Source organism: Thamnophis sirtalis, unplaced genomic scaffold (genome assembly GCF_051295495.1).
Source record: "Thamnophis sirtalis isolate CommonGarterSnake01/CBP01778 unplaced genomic scaffold, rThaSir2_p1.2 scaffold_3, whole genome shotgun sequence".
NCBI lineage: Eukaryota > Metazoa > Chordata > Lepidosauria > Squamata > Natricidae > Thamnophis > Thamnophis sirtalis.
Window position 1 is genome coordinate 6728486 of NW_028261383.1, and position 24310 is coordinate 6752795.

Sequence of the window (24310 nt, forward strand, 5' to 3'; positions counted from 1 at the left end):
AATTAATATTGGACCTAATAATACCCATACATTTCATATTTTTAAAAAATTAAAAATCAGTTTTCCCAAATAGTTATTCTTTTACAAGTATAATATTGTTAATTTTTTTGTTTTCTTTATTGATTCTAAATGCTGCTAATGCAACAAATTCATAAGGTTTCTACAAACACAAACACAGAAAGAGGTCTATGTCTGTCTATCTGTCTGTCTGTCTGTCTGTCTGTCTATCTGTTTATCATCTATCATCTATCATCTATCATCTATCATCTATCATCTATCATCTATCATCTATCATCTATCATCTATCATCTATCATCTATCATCTATCATCTATCATCTATCATCTATCATCTATCATCTATCATCATCTATCATCTATCATCTATCATCTATCATCTTATCCCATTTTAAACATTATGTCAACTCTGAAGCTGGCCTGACTGAGGCCATCTTTGAGGCATCACTGTTGCCACAATGGAGATGAGGGAGGGGGGAATAGAGATAGCTGGAGTTTTTGTAGCCAAAATAAAAAAAAATCTTTCCCCTGGGAACCAAGGACATTCCAACAGGTGGCTGAAGAGAGGAGGAGTGATGTTACCAAGCAACTGGACAGCACCCTGATTGGACCTTGTGACTGCTTGTTTGGGAAGAGGGGGAAACATTTACTTTTAATTAAGTGAAAAGCATGGGAACCTCTAGAGCCATGATGGAGCCATTTCTGAGGGCATGCGAGGCATTGCCCTGTCAGTGCCAGCACACATGCATGCTGGCCAAATGATTTTTGGCCTTCCTGAAGCCTCCGGAGGGCAAAAAACAGCTCAACTTGCAAAGCAGAAATGAGGAAAGGAGCTGCCATCATTAGAGAAAGACAAGCAGCAGACAAGGAGAAAAAGCAGCTTTCTTCCCTCGTGCTGGCTGCTCTGTCGTTGTCAGGTGCTCCTTCGTTTAATAATCAAGAAAGAAACTACTCAACTCAATGCTTAGAATTAAGTGTACTTTTACTAATTACAAACGATGAGTAGCAAAGCAAAGCTGAGTCTGAGTAAATTGGCGCAAAAGCAATAGATATCATGTATAATTCAATCCCCTCCCCTTGGCACCCCATTTCATAGTCCATTAATAATTCACCAAACCGTCAGGTGGGAGATGTCTTCAAAAAGCATCATGAGGGTGGAATGCTGGACAGTTGGCCTTGGCGGGAAACTCCCTTCTTCCACATGCATAGATAGTCAGGATAGCTCCTAATAACAATCCTCCAGTACATAATGATTCCCCTCCCAAATACCATGGCCCCCCTCCCCGTTTCAATGGTAGCCGAAAAAGCAGCAGTGAAGCAGAGGCTGACAGTCGTCCCCGTCCCCCCCCGCACTATCAAATAGGATCCTGCCTGGGCACTGCATTCCATAGGGAAATGAGGAAGGGAGCTGCTGGCACGAGGGAAAGACAAGCAGCAAAGGAAAAAGAAAAGTGGCTTCCTTCCCTTGTGCTGGCCCACCATCGCCCAGGCCCTTGCTTTCCCCAAGCATTTCTTTGCCTACCTGATTTCCCCTCTGTCGCATTTTTCCATCATGTTTCTTGCTGTTTTGGGCAGGGAAACAAGTTTGTGGAACTAAAAAAAACCCTTCAATCAATCAATTCAACTTCACAAGATCTTCCTCCCCCCCCCCCGAAGTTGGAATTGATTGATTGAAGTTTTTTTTAGTCCCACAAACATTGTTTCCCTGCACATGTTGGTGAGAAACACTATGGAGTTGGAAATCTGGTAGGCAAAGAAATGCTTGGGGGGAGAGAGGGCCTGGGCGATGGTGGATGTTCTATTCTATTCTATTCTATTCTATTCTATTCTATTCTATTCTATATGTCAAAAAAAAATCAATTTTTTGATAACCAAAATCCAAGTAAGAAACCCAGTTGTCTCATTTGGGATTCCTGCATTTTTTCATTGTAGTTTCATCACTTTCTAGACAAGAATGTGTTTTTCAATATTACACATGAGAAACTGTACTGGGACTCAAATGGAGATATAACAGCTGACCTGAATATTTGGAGCATGGTGGTAATCCCCAATCAGCCCTTCTTTACAAAGAAATTTGGGAGTTTTGAAAGGCAGAATCTTACCATCAGCAAAACTATTCTATCAGAACTGAAATTACTGAACAAGGTATGGAAAGTACCAGTTTCTTTTCTTGTTTTAACAAATCTTAAGACTAGCGGACTGAGACTAATCAGTGTAGAAAGCCTACCCAAAAAAGAGCGGGGTCATGTTATTTTCCAAAGCACTAGAAGGAAAGAGAAGAAACCATGGATGGAAACTAATCTAGGGGTGAAGGAACCTGGAATTGAGGAGAAACTTCCTAACAGTAAGAAAAATTAACCAGTGGAATAGTTTGCCTTCAGAAAATGTGGGTGCTCCATCACTGGAGATTTTTAAGAAAAGACTGGAAAGTCTCCCTGTCTGAAATGGTATAGGGCCTTCTGCTTGAGCAGGGGGTTGGACTAGAAGACCTTCAAGGTCCCTTCCAACTTTATTCTGATTGATTGATTGATCTATAGTAGTATCAGACAAGGCACTTATATATAAACAGGCCATGCCACTTTTATAGAAACAGAGGGCAAAACCCATTCCTTTACCAGTTGGGTAAGCAAAATTCTGCAAGAAAACAACTAAGCTCTGAGAACACCAAGGATCCAATAATGTCAAATAGTTTGAAAGGAAAAAATAATTTGATTTGACCTTTGATTTGTAAGAGGAACTTCATTTGAAGCCTACTTGAATTAAAGTGCCCCTCCAAAGGATTCAATTGGCCTAATTTGATTAGATTTTTTTTTATTGAGTTTCTCTGTATTTTTCATTTCCTTAAATCTCTTCTGGGCAAAAAGAGCCTCTGATTTTAACAAACAATAGATGTTAGATTGTTTTTCTATGGACGTTGGTGTCACTTAATTGTAGTCACTGATGAGAAAGGACCTTTTCTGGATGTCTAACTCTTCTGGAGATTGGGTAGCCATGTTTAATCTCAATTATTTTACCAAGATGCAGTCAATTGAACTGGAAAAATAAAATAAGACAAAATGGGTTGTGTTATACTATTTGAAAAGAGGAGGATATTTGCAATCTGTTTATGTAATCTGAACCTTGTCCAAGTCAGAAAATACCTTCTGACTCACAGATCACTGCACTACAAGATTTCAAAATATAGCAGTTTAAATTTCAATTAGTAGCAATAGATATTTTAACTTTAAGGATATATTAAGAATGTAGGAATGCATATTGAATTTGACCTCAGAAGGAACCCACAGGTTGTTGCTAAATATTGATACCAAAATATTGATAAGAAATGTTGAAATGTGAAACAGATTAATTTTTGACTATCCATATTTTCCAAGAGGCAAAACCTAGAAAATGGTTCAAGTTCTTATCAATATGCGAGTTGGCCAATGATTTTGCTTGAAAAAAATTAAAGCGTGGTCAGACAATGTATCCTCCATACTTTGAATTGCAAGACAGCCCCCATTCTCTTTTGAACAGTTGAGGTATGATATCTGTCCTCTGCCCTTAGATTACATGAGCCCTGAAATGCCACATCAAAATATTTTTAAAATGATACTGGTGCAATGGGAATGTTGTTCATGTGCCAGAAAAAAATAGCACAGGAAAGTCCTTTTAAAATGTCATTATTTTAGTTATATTATGGCTTATTTACAATTTTATCTAGCTCAGTGATATAATTTTGTCTATCTTACCATAGGTTAACTTTGGGCAGCTTATAGTTACATACGCATTCAAAACATAAAAAAGTTTAAATCAGACATTAAAACCAAGGACACATGAGGACGGTGGCGTTCACAGTGACAGAGTGGTGGTATCTGTTATTACTCAATCAACCACCTCCATTGTTCTGTTCCTCCACTAGGGCTCCAAGCCTAGTGAGTGGTTAATCTTTAGGCCATTATGAAAAGGTAGGAGGGTTGAGGGAAGGGGAAACCTCACTTCAATGGCCAAGTTCCTAAGTAAAGCTGTGGAAGGGAAAAGAACCTTTTCATTATCCTCAAAGGGACTGAGACTGACATCTTCTCTCAGATTACAACCACATTGGCTCCCTACAAAATTGACAAATATGTCCATAATGTTCTGCAACCTCTTTCTCACACTGTAGTGGTAAATAGGAAGAAGTGCAATGACTGGCAAAATGAGCACATGCACACTCTGTATGCCCAAGTTTCTATATGTGAGCGAAAAAATTACTTGCTTCTTCCTAACAGCTGCCCAAAGAGACCTGTGAAAATATCAACAGACCTCCTCACATCCTGGGCATAAATTGTTTCAACTCCTATCCTCAAAACAATGCTATAGAGCACTGCATACCAGAACAACTAGACACAAGAATTTTTTCCTGAATTTTTTCCTGAATGCCATCACTGCTAAACAAATAATTTCCTCAAAACTATCAAACTATTTACTAAGTCTGCATTACTATTAATCTTCTCCTCATTCCTATCATCCATCTCATACCACTTATAACTGTATGACTGTAACTTTGTTGCTTGTATCCTTACAATTTATATTGATTGTTTTTAGTATGATTTGTACCCTATGACTATCATTAACTGTTGTACCTTATGATTCTTGACGAATGTATCTTTTTATGTACACTGAGAGCATATGCACCAAAGACAAATTCCTTGTGTGTCCAATCACATTTTATAATGATCCAATCTTTATAATGATTTTACTTTTTTATAATCAATAAAATGATAACAAGAAATACACTATCAACTTGCAAAGCATACACATTGTTCGTGACATTTCTTCATTCTTTTTCCCATCGGCTCTGCCTTGAATGAACAAATTCTGCTTTCATTCAAGCCCTTTACACTCCTATTCTACAATTTTGGGATAAAGCACTTTGTTTTCTTATCGTAAAGATCAAATTTTAGTGCATAGCTGGATAAAATAGCTAAATTTGAAAATAAATCTCATGAGCTCAGCATGTCATATTTTTGTGAATAGGATATTTTAGTAAACTTTTATTTTAAGAAGATAAAATAGTACTCTGGATAAGGAGCAAATCCACCTTCATCTCCCAGTGACCACCCAGAAACCTCTGAAGTGTCCTCAAGAAGAATTTGTAAATATATGAATTATCCCAACCTCTGACTGAGAGTTTAGCCAAATCCATCCATCACAACACATCTGTATGATCCTAAATCATCAAATTTTGTAAGAATTCTTTTCTAGAAAGCTGTCCTTTTCTTCTAATTGCTTTCGGAATATACAGCCACACATATTGTTTTGCCTTCAGGTGCTTTGGGGAATATGGGGAACTCCCTCTTCTTTCCAGCAGCCCTGAAGATATTGGAATATCGTTTACGTCACCCCACCTTCTCTTTATTAAACTATACCCAATTCCTGCCTCCAGTCCTCTATTCATCTTTCTTGCTCTTCTGTACACTCTTTCTAAAGTCTCAGAAGTTTTTTTATATCATGGTGATGCAATATTCCAAGTGTGGTCTTACCAAGGCATTGTAAAGTGGTATTAATATTTCCCATGATCTTGAATCTATTCTTCTGTTAACTTAGGCCAGGACTTTGTTGATATTTTTGGGCAACTAAATAAATTATGTCCACAGTATTTTACTGGTCCTGTTAGCCATGGAAGCCATATTTAATTTAATTTAATTTAATTAACCACATTTATATGCCGCCCAATCCTGAAGGACGCTGGGATATTTTTCTTTGGAGCTTCAGGTCTGCCACATTTAGTGCTTGGAAAATGGGAGGGAGGATTTCAAAGAGTTGGTAGATGATTAGCCTTCTTTTGTTGGGGAATGTTACTTGGAGCCCTGACATTAATTCGAATCTTCTTTTAAAACTCTAACCAGCTCCTTGTTCACCAGGGTGCTGTCCAGGGTCCTGATCACTGAGCACCGACCTGTCACCTGGGTGGTATAAAGACTCAAGGAAGATAATGGAGGGGAAGGCGATAACTGAGGAGGGAGCTACTGGAACCAGCACAAGGGTCTACCTTGGGACCATCTACTCCCCTCCTGAGTGTGCAGTGCAAGCAGTGGAGGCCACAGAAGTGGAATGTTGACAGGGTACCCAGCCAAAAGAGCCAGCACCTTGGCAACTCACTCAACCAGACCCCTCCCAGTGGGGAGAAGCTACTGGTACTGGGCCACCTCAGGAGATGGGAATCGAGGTGGCACTCCCCAAATCCAGGATGGGGACCTGTCAGACGGGGCCCTCCTGGACCCCCAAGTGGAGGGAGCTGAGACCTCTGGGATCTGACAACTCCAGGGAGTGGGCCCTGCAACCACAATCACAGTGTCAATCACTGACAGGTCTCCTGGAACAGTTCAATTAGCTCAACATGGGAAGTTATGTGGTGCCACCCCAGACTGGGCAGATGGGTTCTGTCTTAGCCCACATTCACCTTCCTGGATCCATGGCCCACAAATGCATAGAGTGTGGTGATGACATCTTTCCACTCAGCGCAGGATGAAGCACATTTCATTTCATTTCATTTATTGAATTTCTAGGCCACCCAATCCCGAAGGACTCCGGGCGGCTTACAGAAATGAAAATATTAAAAAAGAATTTAAAAACGATAGGACACAACAAAGTTAAAAAGAAGCACAACATACACCCAACCAGAGGGGGGCTGGACCTCAGTCAAGAGGTCAACCGCCCCAGGCCTGCCAAAAAATCCAGGTTTTAATAGCTTTGTGGAAGGCCATGAGAGTGGGTAGGGCCCGGATCTCTGGGGGCAGCTCATTCCATAGGTCCGGAGCGGCAACAGAGAAGGCCCTACTCCTAGGCGTCGCCAGCTGGCATTGTCCCGCTGAAGGCACCAGGAGAAGGCCCATCCTGTGCGATCTTATTGGTCTAAGGGAGGTATGCGGCAGAAGTCGGTCTAGCAGATATCCGGGTCCGAGGCCATGTAGGGCTTTAAAGGTGATAACCAGGACCTTGAATCGTGCTCAGAGACCAATGGGAAGCCAGTGCAGCTCGCTGAGGATAGGTGTAGTATGGCTGTACATTGGTACACCCAATATCGCTCACGCGGCTGAATTCTGGACTAATTGTAGTCTCCGAACACTTTTCAGGGGCAGCCCCAAGTAGAGCATATTACAGTAATCCAGTCTTGAGATGATGAGGGCATGAGTAACTGTCTGAAGTGCCGCCCGGTCCAAATAGGGCTGCAACTGGTGCACCAGGCGAACCTGGGCAAAGGCCCCCCTGGTTACAGCCAACAGGTGGTGTTCCAAAGTCAGCTGCGGGTCCAGGAGGACCCCCAAGTTGCTAACCCTCTCTGAGGGGAGCAGATTTTCTCCTCCCAGGCTTAAGGACGGACTAGATGGACCGTCCTTAGGGGGCAACATCCACAGCCATTCGGTCTTGTCAGGATTGAGTGCGAGTTTGTTCACTCCCATCCAGACCCTAAAAGCTTCCAGGCACTGGCACATCACTTCCACCTCTTCACTGAGTTGGCACAGGGCGGACAGACACAACTGAGTGTCGTCCGCATACTGGTGGTATTTAATCCCGTGCCGGCGAATGATCTCACCCAGTGGCTTCATGTAGATGTTAAATAGGAGGGGGGACAAGACTGACCCCTGCAGCACCCCATAATTGAGGGGCCTAGGAGTCAACCTCAGTCCTCCGACCAACACCGACTGTGACCTGTCGGAGAGGTCGGAGGAGAACCACCGTCGCAGAAGGATACCATGGTCGATCGTATCGAAGGCCACTGAGAGGTCAAGGAGCACAAGGACAGAGGAATGCCCTCTGTCCCTGGCCTGCCAGAGATCATCGGTCAGGGCGATCAAAGTGGTTTCGGTGGCCTGAAACCAGACTGAAAAGGGTCTAGATAATCTGCTTCATCCAAGGTCCGTCAGAGTTGGAGGGCCTCCCTGCCTCCCCCAGTGGGCAGAGTGATAGCTTCCTCTGGAGCCAGGGCAGCAGAGTAACCAGAGCCAAGGGGGTTACTGGAGCCAGCCACCCACCATCACCAAATGTCTTCACACTTCAAATTCCCCCAGGCTGGGCTTTCTACTGTGGTGCAATGGATGCTGGTGCCGGCACTGCAGCAAGCCCGGTTCCACCACCCACTCCACTTCCCATTTCCCTTCTGTGGCATTGGGGCAGGGGGTTCCATCACCTGATCTTTGACTTTCTTTTGGGTGGGGAAAAACCCTCAACTTTCAGATTCAGGTTTTCCCAAATGCGCCAATATGACATCTCATATCAGACAGGGTAGTCCAATTCATGGCAAAGTTCTGGAGAGGAATTCCTAAAGGCTATTGGGTCATTTCAAGGACTCAGCTCGGCTTTTCATCTGAGTATGAATGGGACAGCGGAATGAGCTAATGCAATGATAGAACAATATTTAAGATGCTATGTGGACTACTAGCAGTCCAATTGGACAGAACTACTGCCTTTTGCAGAGGTGGTATATAACAATGCAGTACACAGCAACATGGGACTATCTCCTTTCCAAGTCACAACTGGGTCCCTCTCTACCAAATGTGTTCCAAGGAAAAGAAGGTGGACCTACAGCCACAAGCCGATTTCTGGTGGGTGTGGTAAAAAATGAGGATGCATCAACCACTACACTTTGAGCACTGCCACCATCACAGCTGCAGACTTTATTTGATAAGAAACTTCAAAATATAAAGATACTTAGTGGCTGCTTAGTGTGTGTGTGGGGGGCAGTGGTGGGATTCAAATTTTTCTGGGCGTGGCTTAGGGGGACATGGATTAGGGGCATGGCCAGGTGATCATGTGACCTATTGGGCATGGCCATGTGGTCATGTGACTGGGTGGTGTGGCTAGGTGGTCATGTAACCAGGTGGGTGTGGCTAGGTGGTCATGTACAGGCTACAGTTCATGGAAACAGGAGCGAAGAGGGCAAATTCTTGTCATGGCCAAGAATGAAATTCCTTTTTTAAAATTTTTCTATTAGCTGAAAGAATGACATCAGAATTCTTATTTCCATCATCGGGGGGAAAACCCACACAAAATAATTGATATTTTTCTGAACAGGATTGCAATTTCCTGCTGTCCATGGGTACCAAGCCAGGTCAGTCACTGGCGGATGTGTAAAGAATAAGACAAGTAACTTCCTGATCAAAGCCTCCCACCCCTTTGTTGAAAGCCTGCTGTCACAAATGGAAATTACACGACCCCAGGACAGTGCAATGGTCATAAATACATGCCAATTCACAAACACCCAAATTTTGATCATGTGAGCGTGAGGATGCTGCAATGGGCATAAATGTGAGGACAGGCCATAAGTGTGAGAAGTTTGTCATAACTAACTTTATTCAGCCCTCTGAATAGTCCCTATGTGTAGGGAAATAAACTCAGACGGTCCTCAACTTACTACCACAACTGATTCCAGCATTTCTGTTGCTTAAATGAGATGGTTGTTCAAAGTAAGTTTGGGGTATATATAGGTTAGTTTTCACAACTACAAATACAATCAAGATATGGGAGAGATATGGGAAAGATAAAAGGGAGTATGGTTTTAACTTGGGAAGTTCAAGGGAGAGTCTACAGAAGGGAGAGTCTACAGAAGGTTGGGGTAAATAGCAAAGAAGTAAGAGATGAGAATAAAATATAGATAGAATGATTTATACTATTTAAGCATAGATAAAGATGGGGGGCTGAGATCAACACAAAGAGTGGTTTCTTTTTTTTCTTTTTTTTCTTTTCTCTTTTCTTTTCTCTCTTCTTTTTTTTTCTGTTTTTCTTTCTTTTGACATATTACTTTTATTTTTTAATCCATATGTATACAAGATATTTTAGACAGAAGGTAGTGCCAGGTGTGGGCCCTGGGAAGTCGGGAGGATTAGGGTTGGGGATTTGTGGGGGGGGTGGGGGGGTGTTAACATAGTCTTAATAAGAACAAGAATGTATTTATATACGGTGGTTCTTTTTTTCTTTTATTTTTTTTTTCCCCTTGGTTCATTTTACTTTTATCAGATCAAACAACACTCGAATAAAGGCATACACCAAGGAGGGAGGTAGAGGGAAAGAAGAGGGAGGAGTAAGGAAGGAGTAAGGGGAATGTAAGGAGGGTGTCTGGGGAGTAAGGGGAGAAGGAAGGTTTGAGGGGAAAGGGAAGTAGGAGAGGAGTGTTAGAGGGAGAAAGGAAAGTTGGAGGGGGTAGATGGGGTGTATGGAGGATGGAAGGGTTAGGTGGGGTTGTGAATGATGAGTTGTGTTTCCTTTTTATTTGTTCGTTTTATTCCCTTTTTCTTTTTTTCTTTTCTTATAGTAAATACCCTGTATATAAGTGATTGCAAATGGAATGTGAAAAATGAATAAAATATATTTTAAAAAAAAAGAATTAGGCTAGAAGAAGAAGTGGTTAAAGAAACAATTTTAGCTTGGGCAAAGAACTTTGGCTAATTAGAAAAATGGCAACAACTATGGTAAAGGAATTATAAATTAACCATGTCAACAGCTTACAAAGAAAATGTTTTATAGATGGCACATGTCACCGGAAAAATTAGCAAAGATGTTTAAAGACAAGTCAGCAAAATGTTGGCAAAGTCAACAAGCAACAGGTTCATATTGTCATATGTGGTGGACATACGCAGAAGCAAGGAAATATTGGACTAAAATAAGAGCATGGCTAGAGAAAATGTTATAACAAGAAATAGAATTTAGACCAGAGACATTTTTATTGGGTATTTTCCCAGAGAAACATAAGAAAGAGGATACCTATTTGATTATACATGTAAGTACAGCAGCAAGAATTGTATTTGCCCAAAATTGGAAATTAAATAAGTTGCCAACAGATGTAGAGATAATAAAAATATATATTAGATTTTGCAGAGATCAACAGGTTGACATTGAAAATAAAGGATAAAGAGGAATCGGTGTACTTCAAGACATAGGGAAGATTTTATAATTGGCTAGAGAAAGGAAGCTAGAAAAGAAAATAAGGGGAAGATACAGAACCCAGATGATACACTATTAAATGAGAAGGGGGGGAAGAGGGGGAAACAGAAAAGAAAGTATAAATATACAAGTGTATATTGAAGAGCAAGATATAAATGGGAAAAAGGCATAGTTAGGATAGATTAGCGAAGGTAAGGGAATAAGAAATGATACTAAATTATATTTAGGTCTGCGAAAATACCATCCCAGGAAAACATAAAGTGAGATTTGAAAGAGACACCTATAACAACAGAAAATGAAAGGGAGAGAGGAGGAGAGAATGAGAGGAAGAGGAGGGAAAGAAGAAAGAGGTAAGGAGAGGAAGGTGGAAAGGAGAGAAAGAGAAGGAGAAAGGGTAGGAAGGGGGAAAGGAAGAGTAGGAGTAGGGGAGAGATAAGGGAAGAAGGAAGGGGAAGGAGAGGAGGAAGGAAAAAAGTAGAGAAAGGAGGGAGGGAGAAAAGAAAGGGAAAATAAGGTAGTGTTACAACAGGTAGAAGGGATGGTAAATAAACCAACCCAGTGTATATTATAACCGATTAAATGGAATAACAAATGTATAAGAATGACAAATGTAAAGAAGAACAACAATTCTGTGAATGTATACTTAAAATGGTATGCAAGAGAATAAAAAAATCAACTGAATTGTAAGTTAGGGCTGGGATTGCTTTTCCCAGCAGCGCCGGCATGGTCAAGGCAACCAGCCAGGGTGTCAGCGGTCCAGAAAAACCCAACTCCAATTTAAAACTCTGAGACAGGCATTTTCTCAAAGTTCCCATTTATTAGAGTAGGTGTACAGGAACATTTGGGAAAACCCGAATATGAGACTTCCAGGTTTTCCTTCAGTAAGTGAAAAGTCCAAACCCAGCCGCTGCACCCCTCAGTCCATCACATGTTCCAATTCCAACCCCTCCCAACTCAAGACATCACTCAACCACTCCTCCTCCTCCAGGTGCATGAATGCCATGATCTCAACTGAAAAGAAGAATGCTATTTTGTCTAACTACCATTCCCTCTACTAAACATTGGTGCATTTTACCAGTTCTCCAAACTGTGCAAACTCAGAACAAATGAGTCTTCCTCAACAGTCTCTAGAGATAAGACACCATGATGAAGGACAGCAGAAGTCAATACCCTTAGTGTTGACCAATTTTCTACCACCATCATTTTCTGTACCTGTTCTGACAGGAAGGACCTTAGCACCTTCAGGTGTGTATTTGTGATTTTTCACTTAAATGTTATTCTTCGGTTGACCCTGTATACTTGTAATCTTGGAAGAACTTCAGGATCCCCAGAGGAAAAATTATTTCTCATTGTAATTATCACCATCTCAGACTTTGAGACATCTTCTCCTACAGTGACTGATGTTAAAATCAGACTGAAGCAACAAGAAAGGGATCTTTCATCAGAAAAGGATAAATGCCACAGATCAGTCTCATTGCGGCAGAAGTTTTAGGGCAAGAGAGATTGTGCTCTTGAATGTACCTTTCTCTACTGTTTAGGTAAAGATTGGTTTGTCTCTGTCTGAATCAGAAAAATGTGGATGCTTTCAACTCTTCTAATTCTTCTTGTTCTTTGAGATTGATTCAGCCTTGCAAATTATGGATCTTTTGCTTCTGATGCTGTTGGTGTCTCAGGCAGTTTCTGTGGAGGTTAGAAAGATATGCCCTCTGAATTTTGAGATCCGGGATGAGAAAAAACCATGGAACTATTACAGGCCAGGAGACCATTTCATTGGTATAGTAACCTCAGAAACACACACTCCACGTGTAATTTGGCCTTTCAACATGGCTCCTTCTAGTCAATCTCACTCGTAAGTTGTTCAGGGTGATGGATCTGCATTCCTTCCATATGCAGATCTAACACTCTTATTTTCTTCTGTTTTCACTTACCTCTATATTGCAGGACCTGTCTAATTTCCTGAATAATTTTGATTTCCATAACATTCCTCTTTTCTAGGACATATTCAGATCCAAACCTGAGGCAAATAAAATCTGAAACAAGTCCTTATTATTTACCCATTCCCATCCAATGTGGAGTTCATCGCTTGGATGTTGAGTTTGGTTGTGGTAGTGATTGAGAGGGTTATAAATGCCTCTGCCCATCTGATTTCCAGATTAAAATAACCACTCATTTATATTCAATGCCTGATTCTTAGAGGAATAGAGGATGACTTCTTTGTACAGTTGCTTTTCTGGGTCACTTATGAAATTTCCTCTTCAGTTTATGGTGGTTGTGTTTAAATAATTGGGTGATTTTGAATACAGGTTACTGGGCAAATGAAAATTAGGACTGCTACAAACAATAGTGTATTTGTGCTTCTTAACAGATTCCTAATTTTCCCCATCCCATCTTCTCAATGCTCATAAAAGTTACATGCTAATAGGTGGCTATCTTGTGCCTTTGGCTTTGGATTGGTATTGGCTTAAGACACAGTAGACTTGTGGAGACAAAGAGGGTTACATTGAAAAAAAATCAGTGGATGATTATGGTAATAACATAAACATTTTTTAATAGGCTGTCAACTTATTTTAAAGTGCTAGTCCTGATTTTTGCTGTTCAAATGGTCAACAAGAACCACCAGCTCCTGCCCAATCTCACCCTTGGCTACAGCATCCATAACAACTATTTCAACACCTTTGCTACTTCAGAAGCCTTGCTAGACATGCTCTCTACTGGACAAGCCAATGTTCCCAACTACAGCTGTGGAGGGAAGGAAAACATTTTGGCTCTTGTTGATGGAGCTAAACTGGAACTCCCCATGCAGATGTCTACATTAGCAAACCCCTACAAAGTCCCACAGGTTGGTGTTGTTTTTCTAGTTGGCAAAGTGAGTAACGAGATTGTGGCTGAGTGATAGATCCAGCCATATTTTGTCTTCAAGAGCTCTTTTTTCACTATAGTCTTTACAGGTATCATGGCTGTTGTTTGGGATATACAGTGGGGAGATGTTACCATCCCCATTGCTTTTGGGGGCTTCTACTGCATACTTATGACAGTGAGAAGAGGCTTTGTGTCCAGTCAAAAGTTCTTTGGTAAAAATTGAAGGTGCAGCACTGAGGATATGTTTTATGCAAAATTTTAAACAAGACAATGATATTTTCCATGGTGAAAAATTATGGGAATCATGAAAAGAATCCCAATAACTATCTTGGCTACATTCAATATATGACTTTTGGACTTGTTCAGACCAGAGCATTAATCAACATTAAAATAATTACAAGCATGTTAGCCAAAATGTCATCTATTGTACCCCTTCATGTATTTCTTATAAAAATCATAGTAGAAAATTTGATGACAAATGAAGGCACAGAAACAATTTTCCAATGGCTGAACGATTTAAAAAAATCCCAATTGATGTAGTCCTCTACTGACAAGTTCATTTACAGATATAAGTAGTATCTACTATACACACTTTGGTGGAAGATGGCAATATTCCTCTTAATGAAAAAGGAATAAAAATGAATGTTAAAAAAAGTTCCCGTTTTTGCATGTCTTTACACAAAAGGAAAAAAAAACCTAGTACCATTACAAAAAAAAAAATACAATAGGCAAGAAAATAGTAAGAGAGCACCACCCTAGATAAGTTCAAATCATCAGGACCAGGTGGATTGCACCCTAACGTTCTAAAGGTACTGGCTGATGTGATCTCAGAATCACATAACTATATCTTTCAAAGATCCTGGGGCACCCAGGAACTACCAAATGACTGGAAAACAGCTGATGTAGTTCCCAACTTTCAAAAAAGAAAAAAGAAAGAAATATTGATACAGGAACTGGATCTACCAGCCTGACATCAATACCTGGGAAAAGCCTGGAAAAGAAAATCAAACAATGATTCTGTGAACACTTGGAGGCAAACAAAATCATAACCAAACATTAACAATGGTTTGTCAAAAACAGATATTGCCAAACAACTCTGATTGCATTTTTGGACAAAGTGACAAAATTAGTGGACCAGAGAAATACTGTAGCTGTATCCTGGCATTTGATAAATTAGGCCACAACCTACTACTTAATAAGAAAGAAAAATGTGGGTTAGACAGCATCACCACCAGATGGATTCATAACTGGCTGGCCAACCACACTCAATGTGTAGTCCTCAGTGGGATTGCATCTACATGGAGGGAAGTACGCAGTAGGTTACACCAAGGTTGTATCTCAAGCCCAGTATTCTTCAACATTTTCATCAATGATTTGGATGAGGGGGTAGATGGGGAACTCATCAGATTTGAAGATGGCACCAAGGTGTCAGGAACAGCCAACACTCCAGAAGATAGAGTTAAGAAACAGAAGGATTTTGACAGATTTAAACTTTGAGAGCTGTTTAACAAAATGAAATTCAATAGTGAAAAATGTAAGGCCAAGAAAACCCAAATGCACATGTATAGTACTGTAGGTGGTAACGGCTTTAATAGTAGTAACTGTGAGAGGGAATCCTAGTGGACAACGGTAAGAGCCAGCAATGTGCTACAGTTGCCAAAAAACCAATTCAGTTCTAGGCTGTATTAACAGAGGGATGGAATCAAGATCACGTGAAGTGTTAATACCACTTCATAATGCCTTGGTAAGGCCTCACTCGGAATACTGCATCCAGCTTTGGCCACCACAATGTAAAAATAATGTTCAGATTCTAGAAAGAGTGCAGAGAAGAGCAACAAAGATGATTAGGGGATTGGAAGGTAAAATAAGTAAAAAAAAGGTTTGCTGAAATTGGGTATGTCTACTTTAATGAAAAAAAAGACTAGAGTGACATGATAGAAGTCTTCCAATATCTGAGAGGCTGCCACAAAGAAGGATTCAATCTATTCTCAAAGCACCTGAAGGCAGGGCAAGAGGCAATGGATAGAAACTAATCAAGGAGAGAAGCAACATAAAATTAAGAAGAAATTTCCTGACAGCGAAAACAACTAATCAGTGAACAACTTGCTTCCAGAAGTTGTGCATGCTCCAACACTGGAAGTTTTCCCTTCCAACCCTGTTTATTCTGAAATCTTGCAATTACTGACCCATTTTTCTAATAAATATTCAAATGCATGCTAGCTTCCTCTGGAGTAGAGGTGAGAAAGGGTAGATGAAAGGTTCAGCCCTTGCAGAAGAAGAAGCAGGGTTTAGACAGAGTTGATCCACTATCGGCAATTGCTTTGACTTTGTCATTTCAACCCTGAGCTACAAATATCTCCTTTACTGCAACCAGAAAATTAAATGAGTGTAGATCCCACTCCCTACTAATGATATAACCTAGTTTCATAATAAAATGTCTGAAAGAAGACAAGAAAGCTCAGAGAGCACAGTTTAACCCTGAGCTACAAATATACTTCTCCATCAATTGTGTGATTATTAATAAATAAAAACTGAAATTTATGATCTTTGGAAATGACATCATAAAGATAGATGGCCGTTTAAAGATGGAACAGTAGTGTGAATTAACAATTTCTTATCTGGGAGTAATTTTCAATATTATATCTCTATCTCTGTCTCTCTCTCTCTCTCTCTACCTACCTACCTACCATTATGGTAAATTGGAAGAATGAAAGAGAAATATGATTTGCATTCTTTACTCTTATTCTTTTTAATTTGATTTTTTAATTTTATTTTTATATAAGGACTTGTTAGTATTGTGTACTATCTTGTATCATAGCATTCTTCATTGCCTTTTCAGATCAGTGATGGAATCATTTCAGAGGCTCTCAATGATAACAGTCAATTCCCTTTTTTCCACCGGATTCTCCCCCAAAAGGGGATCACCTATCCAGCCATTGTCCAAATTCTCCTCCATTTCAGATGGACCTTGATTGGACTCTTTACTTCAGACACAGAGGAGGGAGAGAATTTCATGAGGACCTTTACTACTTTGCTTGTCAGGAATGGAATTTGTGTTGTTATAGCACAACGATTCTCAGCAGCTGGACATACAACACCCCTCAGGGATGTCATCTCTAAGTGGAGACAAGTCAATGTGTTTGTGAACTACATAGAATATGTTAGACCATGGGACAGAATTCAAACGTTGCACCAAACATTTGAAACTATTCCAGGACCCATTGAAGGGAAAGTCTGGATCGTGGAAAGCATTGAGTATGTGGTAATGGCATTTGAGCCCTTTCACAAATATCTCCATAGTATTTGGTACTTTGCTTTTCAAGAAAAAAAAAGACCAGAAGATGATGTCCTTGGAACCAAAATCCTTGTGCGCATGGAAGGTCGGGATTTTCACTGCTTTTATTCAAAGCATGTTTTTTCTGTCAAAGGACGGAAAAGATGCACCCAGAAAGAACCACTGAAGCCTCTTGTGGAAAGAAGGAGGAATTATATATCATTTCAACTCCATTTACACAATTTTATTAAGACTCTGGCCTATGTCTTGAAAGCTGCATATTCTTCCAGATCCAGGAGGAGAAACAAGAAGGGTGAAGAGAGGCTGGGGGCTCCAAAGCTGCAGCCATGGCAGGTAGGGTGTCCCTAGCAGGTTCCATGAAAATGCAAAAGAGAGGGAGAGGAAGCTTCTCAAACTCCTTGTGCTACAGCTTGGCCAATCTCATCACTCAGTGTATAAAGTTGTGGGGACAAGAGACAAGAGGTTTTGGCTGACCCATCTCAAGACCAAATGCCTTTAGTTGCATGGATCTTCAGGATCCATTAATTTAACATTGTTAATTCTGGTTTGGGTTGCACTACCCCTGAGAGAACTGGTTTGTAACTTTGGGATTCACCTGGGCTTGGGACTGTTGCTCAAACAACAAGCAGATGGCAGTCATACCTAAGGGAGCCTTTGCAGAACTCTGTGTTGTGTGCCAGTTCCTCCTTTTCCTGAATAAGAAGTTCCAGTCAGGGGTGAGATTTTATCAGTGCGGAACGGTTCAGGTTAACTCCGACAATCAGCTGGGAGCGAACCGATTTGCCCTGACAATCAGATTAGCCCACCCGCCTGCCCTATTTTCCTACTTTTATCTTCTTAGCTGGTTCATATGGCAGAGTGGATTGCTGCATGAATCAGCTGTGTTACTCCTCCAAAGAAACCTGGAAGTGAAAATTTCTTCAAACTGTAAATGTGTGCACACCGCACATCAGGCACAGGTGTGCATGAAGCGCATGATAACCAAAACGGTTGTTAAACCAGGAGGATCACACCACTGGTTCCAATGTTCAGTCAATCAACCACTGGGTATCTGATTCTTGGACTACTGCAAGGCACTCTACATGGGGTTACACTTGAAGAGCATTCAGAAAATATAACTATCGCATAAGGCAGAAACATGGGCAGTTTTGGGTGCCCCTAGAGTGCCCATAGTTATACCACTGTCCTGCGAGCTATACTATAGCTACCAGTTTACTTCCAATTAAGAGACAATCCCAGCTTCCCACTGTCTATCATACTCCCTTTCTCCCCATCCTTTTAATTGTAATTTTTAATTGTAATTAGAAATATTTAGTCTTTGTGGTTTTATTTGCTTTAATGTTGTATGCTGACCATAGTCACAAATCTGAGCTAGGTAGACAGACAGACATTCCAGATGGGCACCGTAACCCATATATGTAGATGTTAAAACTGCTAGTTTCAAAACAATGTATGCATTTTAAATAATTTGCTGTACTCAGGGTTCTATGATTAGCATCATAGAGTTTGCCACAATTTGAAGGAGACTTTGAAACCATCTAGCCCAACTCTTTCTTTTTGCAGGAATTAATGTGTCTCTGACTGATGACTTCTCTGTTTTTGCATTAAGACAAACAGTGAAGGAGAGATTAATCTTTACTGGTTAACAGGCTCAGCTCTCATGCTATCTGCTCTCATGTCTCCCCTGGTCCTTCTGTTCACTAGACTAGCCATGCCCAGTTCCTGCAACCATTTTTCATATGTTTTAAACTGCAGTACCCTTATCATCTTGGTTGCTCTTCCCTGCATTCTTTCTACAGCCTCAACATTTTTTGTATAGTGTGGTGACTAATGTGGCTCTCACAGAGACTTGTTGCCTCCAAGAAGACAGATTTTATCAGCATCCATTGAACACTAAGTCCTGTCACTTTATGCCACCCTTCAAGTTTATGTTTTAGATAATCCCCAATTTTGGTAAACCTAGTCTGCTTAAATTCTAAAATTTTAGTTTTAGTGTATGTTGTATCAGTTTTAGTTTTAATGTTAAACCAAAGGCCTTGGTGATCACTGGAATCTAAGTTTTCCCCCATTCCGAAAACAGGGTCCTCTATCCCCTTTTATCAAAACTAAGTCTAGAATATGGTTTCCCCCCCCCCCTGTTGGGCATTTTACTGTTTTAGCAAGGCACCCTCTAACATATCCCTGCTCCTGATTGTAAGTGCAGTTAAAAAATTCCAATTAATGTCAGGGGTCTTGACGTTCCTCATGATTACAACCTCTCCCTTCATTGCCATCTGGGTTATCTCTTCAAGCAGAATGCTATCATAATCCTCTGAATGTCCTGGGGTCCTGTATATGACAACATTTCTGGTGACTCTTTTCTTTCCCTTTTTAATTCGTTAGCAAACCTACAAATTTATCTGGGCCTGTTTCACTTTTGAAGATAGTGGTAATACTTGTTCTCCCAACTGACAATATCTCAAAGCTAGACAACTGTAGAAGAAAGATTCAAATGTGAAAAAACCACCTGGGATAAGAAACCAAGGTTTCTGATTTTAAAATTCCTGGATGTTTCTCTTCTAGTTCCATCCATTCCTTGAGACGAATGAGTTTTTCAATATTTCCCATCAAAAATTTTACTTGGACCAAAATGGAAATATAGCAGCAGATCTGAATGTCCTAAGCTGGGTGCCTTTGCCCAGAATGGAACCCGTTGACAAGGAAATGGGGAGTTTTGAAAAGCAGAGATTTACTCTAAAAAAAGGTGCTCTATCATGGCTAAACTTGCATAAGAAGGTAGGAGAAATATTGAGTTGGCTAAGTTTCATCACCAAGGTAACTGACTTCACAGAATTGAATTGGGGTGGGTAGAAATCTCACAATTGTTAGATTGCTTGGAAGGCTTTAATACTGTTGATCAAGGTGTCCTTTACATGCTAAAATTTGGAGCAATGTTTTAAGCTGATGCTGCACTGTTCAACATGGGATGATGGGTGACAATTTTTAGGATTCAGGTCATGGCCCTTTTGTGCATCCTCTATAATCTGGTATCTCCAGAAAACTAATGAGGGAGGCCCTCAAGTACCAATGTGTGATACTGATAGACTCAAATTTGCTTGTTCCTTTTTCTAAAAAAAGCAAAGGCAATTCTGTTAAACAGTTCCCAAGTTCAGGTTTGGACTGAATCCAATGAAATTGAATCATGACTGGATAGACAGCCTCTTGGTCCCTGTAGCAAATATGCCTTGGGATTCAGATTGTCCTGGCTAGGGGCAGTGTCCACATTCAGTAATATGTTGGCCAGAATTATCCATCATTTCCTTTCACCATTGGGATAAAGCAATAGGACTTCTGCTCATTGAAAGGTGGTCGAAGGTATTTGGTTCACCTGAAATCGTAATAACTGGTCTGATGTGAGATAATGCCCTGACCCAGGAAACCAGAACACTGAAACATGACTTTGATCCAAAGAAAAGCCCTTCTTGATAGTGGAAGTAACAACGGAGAATTTGAAAGGAAATGTTACTTAGATTTGGCCTTTGGCTTTTAAAAGAGCACTTCATCTGAAAATTCCTTGAATGCAATTGTTTATTTTGATTGTTCTTTACCTTAAGTGTCTCTGGGCAGAAATGAGGCTGCAAATTTCAATATTGATAAAGATGGGCCTGTCTTTTCATGGCAATTGCTGTCACTAAATTGTATTTTCTTCAACAGATGAAACTGTTGGGCCTTAGAAATAACTTTTTCCAACAAAGGGCTCATAGTCATGTTCATCTTTGCAGCAAAAGATGCTTGACTTTTTGAGGGACATGTTTTCATGACTTTACCTCTATGTCATCTAACCATGGTTCTAAAAACTAGGGACTCAGTTTCAGTCTCATTTGACGAAGAAGATAGCCATATAAATTTTAAAAAAGAAATACAAGTAAATGAAGAACAACTCCTGTAAGGTTGACCGCCTTAGTTAGTAAGGATGTTTTTTATGCATCTTACCTGGGAGACTATTTTAGGTTACTTTAAAAGAGGAGCAGCTTTGCAATGTTTTATGTAGTCTTGAAGAAATCTTTGTAGACTTTACCAGCCATGGGTTTCCTTCTTCATCACAGTTTTATTATATTTTTATAACTCTAATAGAATAAAACTTTAATAAGTCTTTGAAAATAATTTTTATTCTAAAAGTTAATATACATTAAATTATGGATACATGAGGTACATAGGAATCAGTGTTAACATAGCCATGAGAAGGAACCCATTGGTTTTCATTTAATGCTTAAATCATTTCTTAATTCCATCCCTGTAGACTTTCCACTTCTCCATCCCTCCAAAAAGTTCCTTATTGAAATGAGATATTCCAAAAGCAAAAGGGATGAACTAAGTGAATAATCTGTCAGCAGTTGTATCTCCTGCAATCTTTCGCAACAAGTTAGAGTGTATATAATTATCTAAGTGAAGGCCAAAGGCTCTTTCATTAATGTTCATCTTGACCTATGGTTTCTATGGATGATTTGTCATTGCTTACTTTTCTGCTTAGTCGCTGCCAGAGTCGAAATGTGTGGAAAGTTGTCAGCCTGGATTTGTCAAAAGGGCTCGAGAAGGAGAACTAACTTGCTGCTATGACTGCATTCCTTGTCCAGATGGGACCATCTCCACTCAGGAAGGTGGGTAACGCCAAAGAAAAGAGCAGGTCTTATGGAATTGGATTCATCCAGATCAGAGGTGGTATTCTGCTGGTTCGGACAGGTTTGTGCATACAGTTACAGAAATTTTTACTGGTTCGCTGAACCGGTAAATAAGGCCTCTGGCTTGCCCCACTACTGCCTGCCTGGTCAACTGGTTGCTACTCGCCCATGACCGCCTGGTCGCCACTCATCCAACCTGCCCGCTCACCAGTTCACCCTGCCCTGCCCAGTCAAAGCACATTGTGTGCCATTCACTTGTGCATGTACAGTCTATGCTCTGCGGCTTGCCTGCCTAAGCTGCCTTCTCACACAGTGCCTGTGCCAAAATGGAGCTGCCTCCTCCTACCTACAGGCAAACCTGGAAGCCATGCTAGCTGCCCTACCATCCCCAGACCCTGCCATACCCCCTCCCATTGTCCCCAGGCTCATGTAGCTTGTGTAGCCACCAGTGCTGCTATATTGCAGGTCTTGTGGCTGCAAACTAGCCAGCTTCCCCCCATCACTGCTCACTTCAGCCAGGTCAGGGAACATGCCATTCGGCTTTGGCCTTGCCCTAAGCCTCTGCCTGCATGCCACCTCACTCACCTACCTTCACGCCTTGGTGGGGATGGGAACAGGATGAGGCGCGACTACATTTTGCGCTGAGAAGTCTCCAGTCACCAGTCGGTAGTTTTTGGCTGCCTTCAGAGCAGTTCCGCTGTGACACTATTCCTCCGGCACAGCAGGCTTTTCTCCTGGCTGGTGTAGCCATGAGTGGCACTGGTAGGCAATTGAGGTCGCTATGCACAGCCAGTGCAAAGAACAGGGTGGCAATGGCGGCGGTAGTCACGGATTTTACTTCAGGTCAAAAAAGAGGCCTGAAGTGAAGTCCTTTGATTACTGCTGCTGCCTTTTCCTTGCACCAGCCATGCACGCGCACAGCGCACCCCATTGCCTACCAGTGTTGTTCATGGCCACACTGGCCAGGAGAACAGCTTGCTGCGCCAGAGGGACAACATCGCAGTGGAGCTGCTTGGAAGGCAGCTGCTGCTGTCTGTTAAGGTACTTTGACGTGTAGGGGAGGGGGGACTGTACAGGGGAAGGCAGGTTGCAGGAGCTGCCTCCCAAACAGCTTCACTGTGAAGCAAGGCAGAAAAGTTCAGCTTCTCTCTGGCACAGTATTTAACTTGGCTGCTTCTCTCCTCCTTCTTGGCCTCATACACACAGAGCAAACATGTGAAGGAGAAGAGAAGCAGCCAGGTTGAATTTTCTGCCCGTTCTGTGGGCGTTGGCTTGGTGGGTGTGGCTTGGTGGGTGTCTTGTGACTGAGTGGGCATGGTCAACTCAATGTCACTCACAACAAGGTGCTACCCACCAATCCATGCCCACAGAACCAGTAGGAAAATAATTTGAATACCACCACTGATCCAGAACATTTTTATAGAAATATGTTAAAACACAGATAGAAGCACAATGTTTTCTTTTTTTCTTTTGGAACTGCACAATTTCTTACCTAATGGGAAAAACAGCAAAATGATCTTGAAAGAGAGTCTGGGATGAGATAAGAGTGTTTGTCATTATTGCCCAACCTGTATTACTGCCAGATAAAATATCTCTCCTCCTTTGTTTTCATTTTTGTTTGGATGTTTCCCTCTATATTTTGACTTCTAGGAACATCTGATTTCTTTTTCTTAGGATAATTATTGAAAAGATTATTGCTATATATTTTATACGAGCCTCTCCAAGTAGATCACTGGGATACCGCATTCCACCCATATTGCCATTTCTCCCATTAGCCATTCCAGATTATCTCCATGACTTGAGATTTCTCTACCCATTTCCAAGAGTTCACAAGATGCACATAATCTGAGTTCATTATATTAAAACACCCCATCCTGCCGGACTCAGGAAGTGTGTCTAGAAACATGAGCTGATCTATTATTAACCTCTAATACTCTAGGTTCCTAGGGAAGTTCTGAACACTTCAGAGGAAATGAGAATGGATGGATGGATTGGATGGATGGATGGATGGATGGATGGATGGATGGATGGACGGACAGACAATTATGTTCCTCAGAATTCATAATTTTACCTTAAATATTAACCAATGCTTCTTTGAAAATGCTCATGGCTGTTGCTTCAGGAATGTATTTCTTGCCATTTAAAAGGACAGAATGTTGAATAAATGTTGCTTTGTGGTTTTCTCAGATATGGAAAAATGCACCAAATGTCCTGATGATAAATATCCAAATGAGGACCGGGTGCTCTGTATCCTCAAAGTTATATCCTTCCTGCTGTATGAAGAATATCTGGGCATCATCCTGTTCTCTTTTGCCCTCCTCTTGTTCTTAACAACAGGATTTGTGTTAATCATATTTATTAAACACCGGGAAACACACATTGTGAAAGCCAACAATCGTGATCTCTCTTACATCCACCTGGTCTCCCTCCTGCTTTGTTTCTTGTCTCCCTTTCTCTTCATTGGTCAACCAAGGAAAGCCACTTGCTTACTCCGACAAATGGTTTTCAGCATCATCTTCTCAATTGCCATTTCTTCTCTCTTGGCCAAGACAATCACAGTGGTGCTGGCTTTCCTGGCCACAA

General features: G+C 41.0%; 1 protein-coding gene across 1 annotated transcript in view; it reads left to right on the plus strand.

The window, feature by feature from the left end:
* The window catches only part of LOC106543638 (vomeronasal type-2 receptor 26-like), a 48703-nt gene that overhangs the window by 5953 nt on the left and 18440 nt on the right, over window positions 1–24310 (plus strand). The window contains exon 3 of the mRNA XM_087707728.1: window positions 1965–2161. Within this exon, the coding sequence (XP_087563854.1) occupies window positions 1965–2161 (197 nt within the window). The remainder of the gene's footprint in view (window positions 1–1964; window positions 2162–24310) is intronic.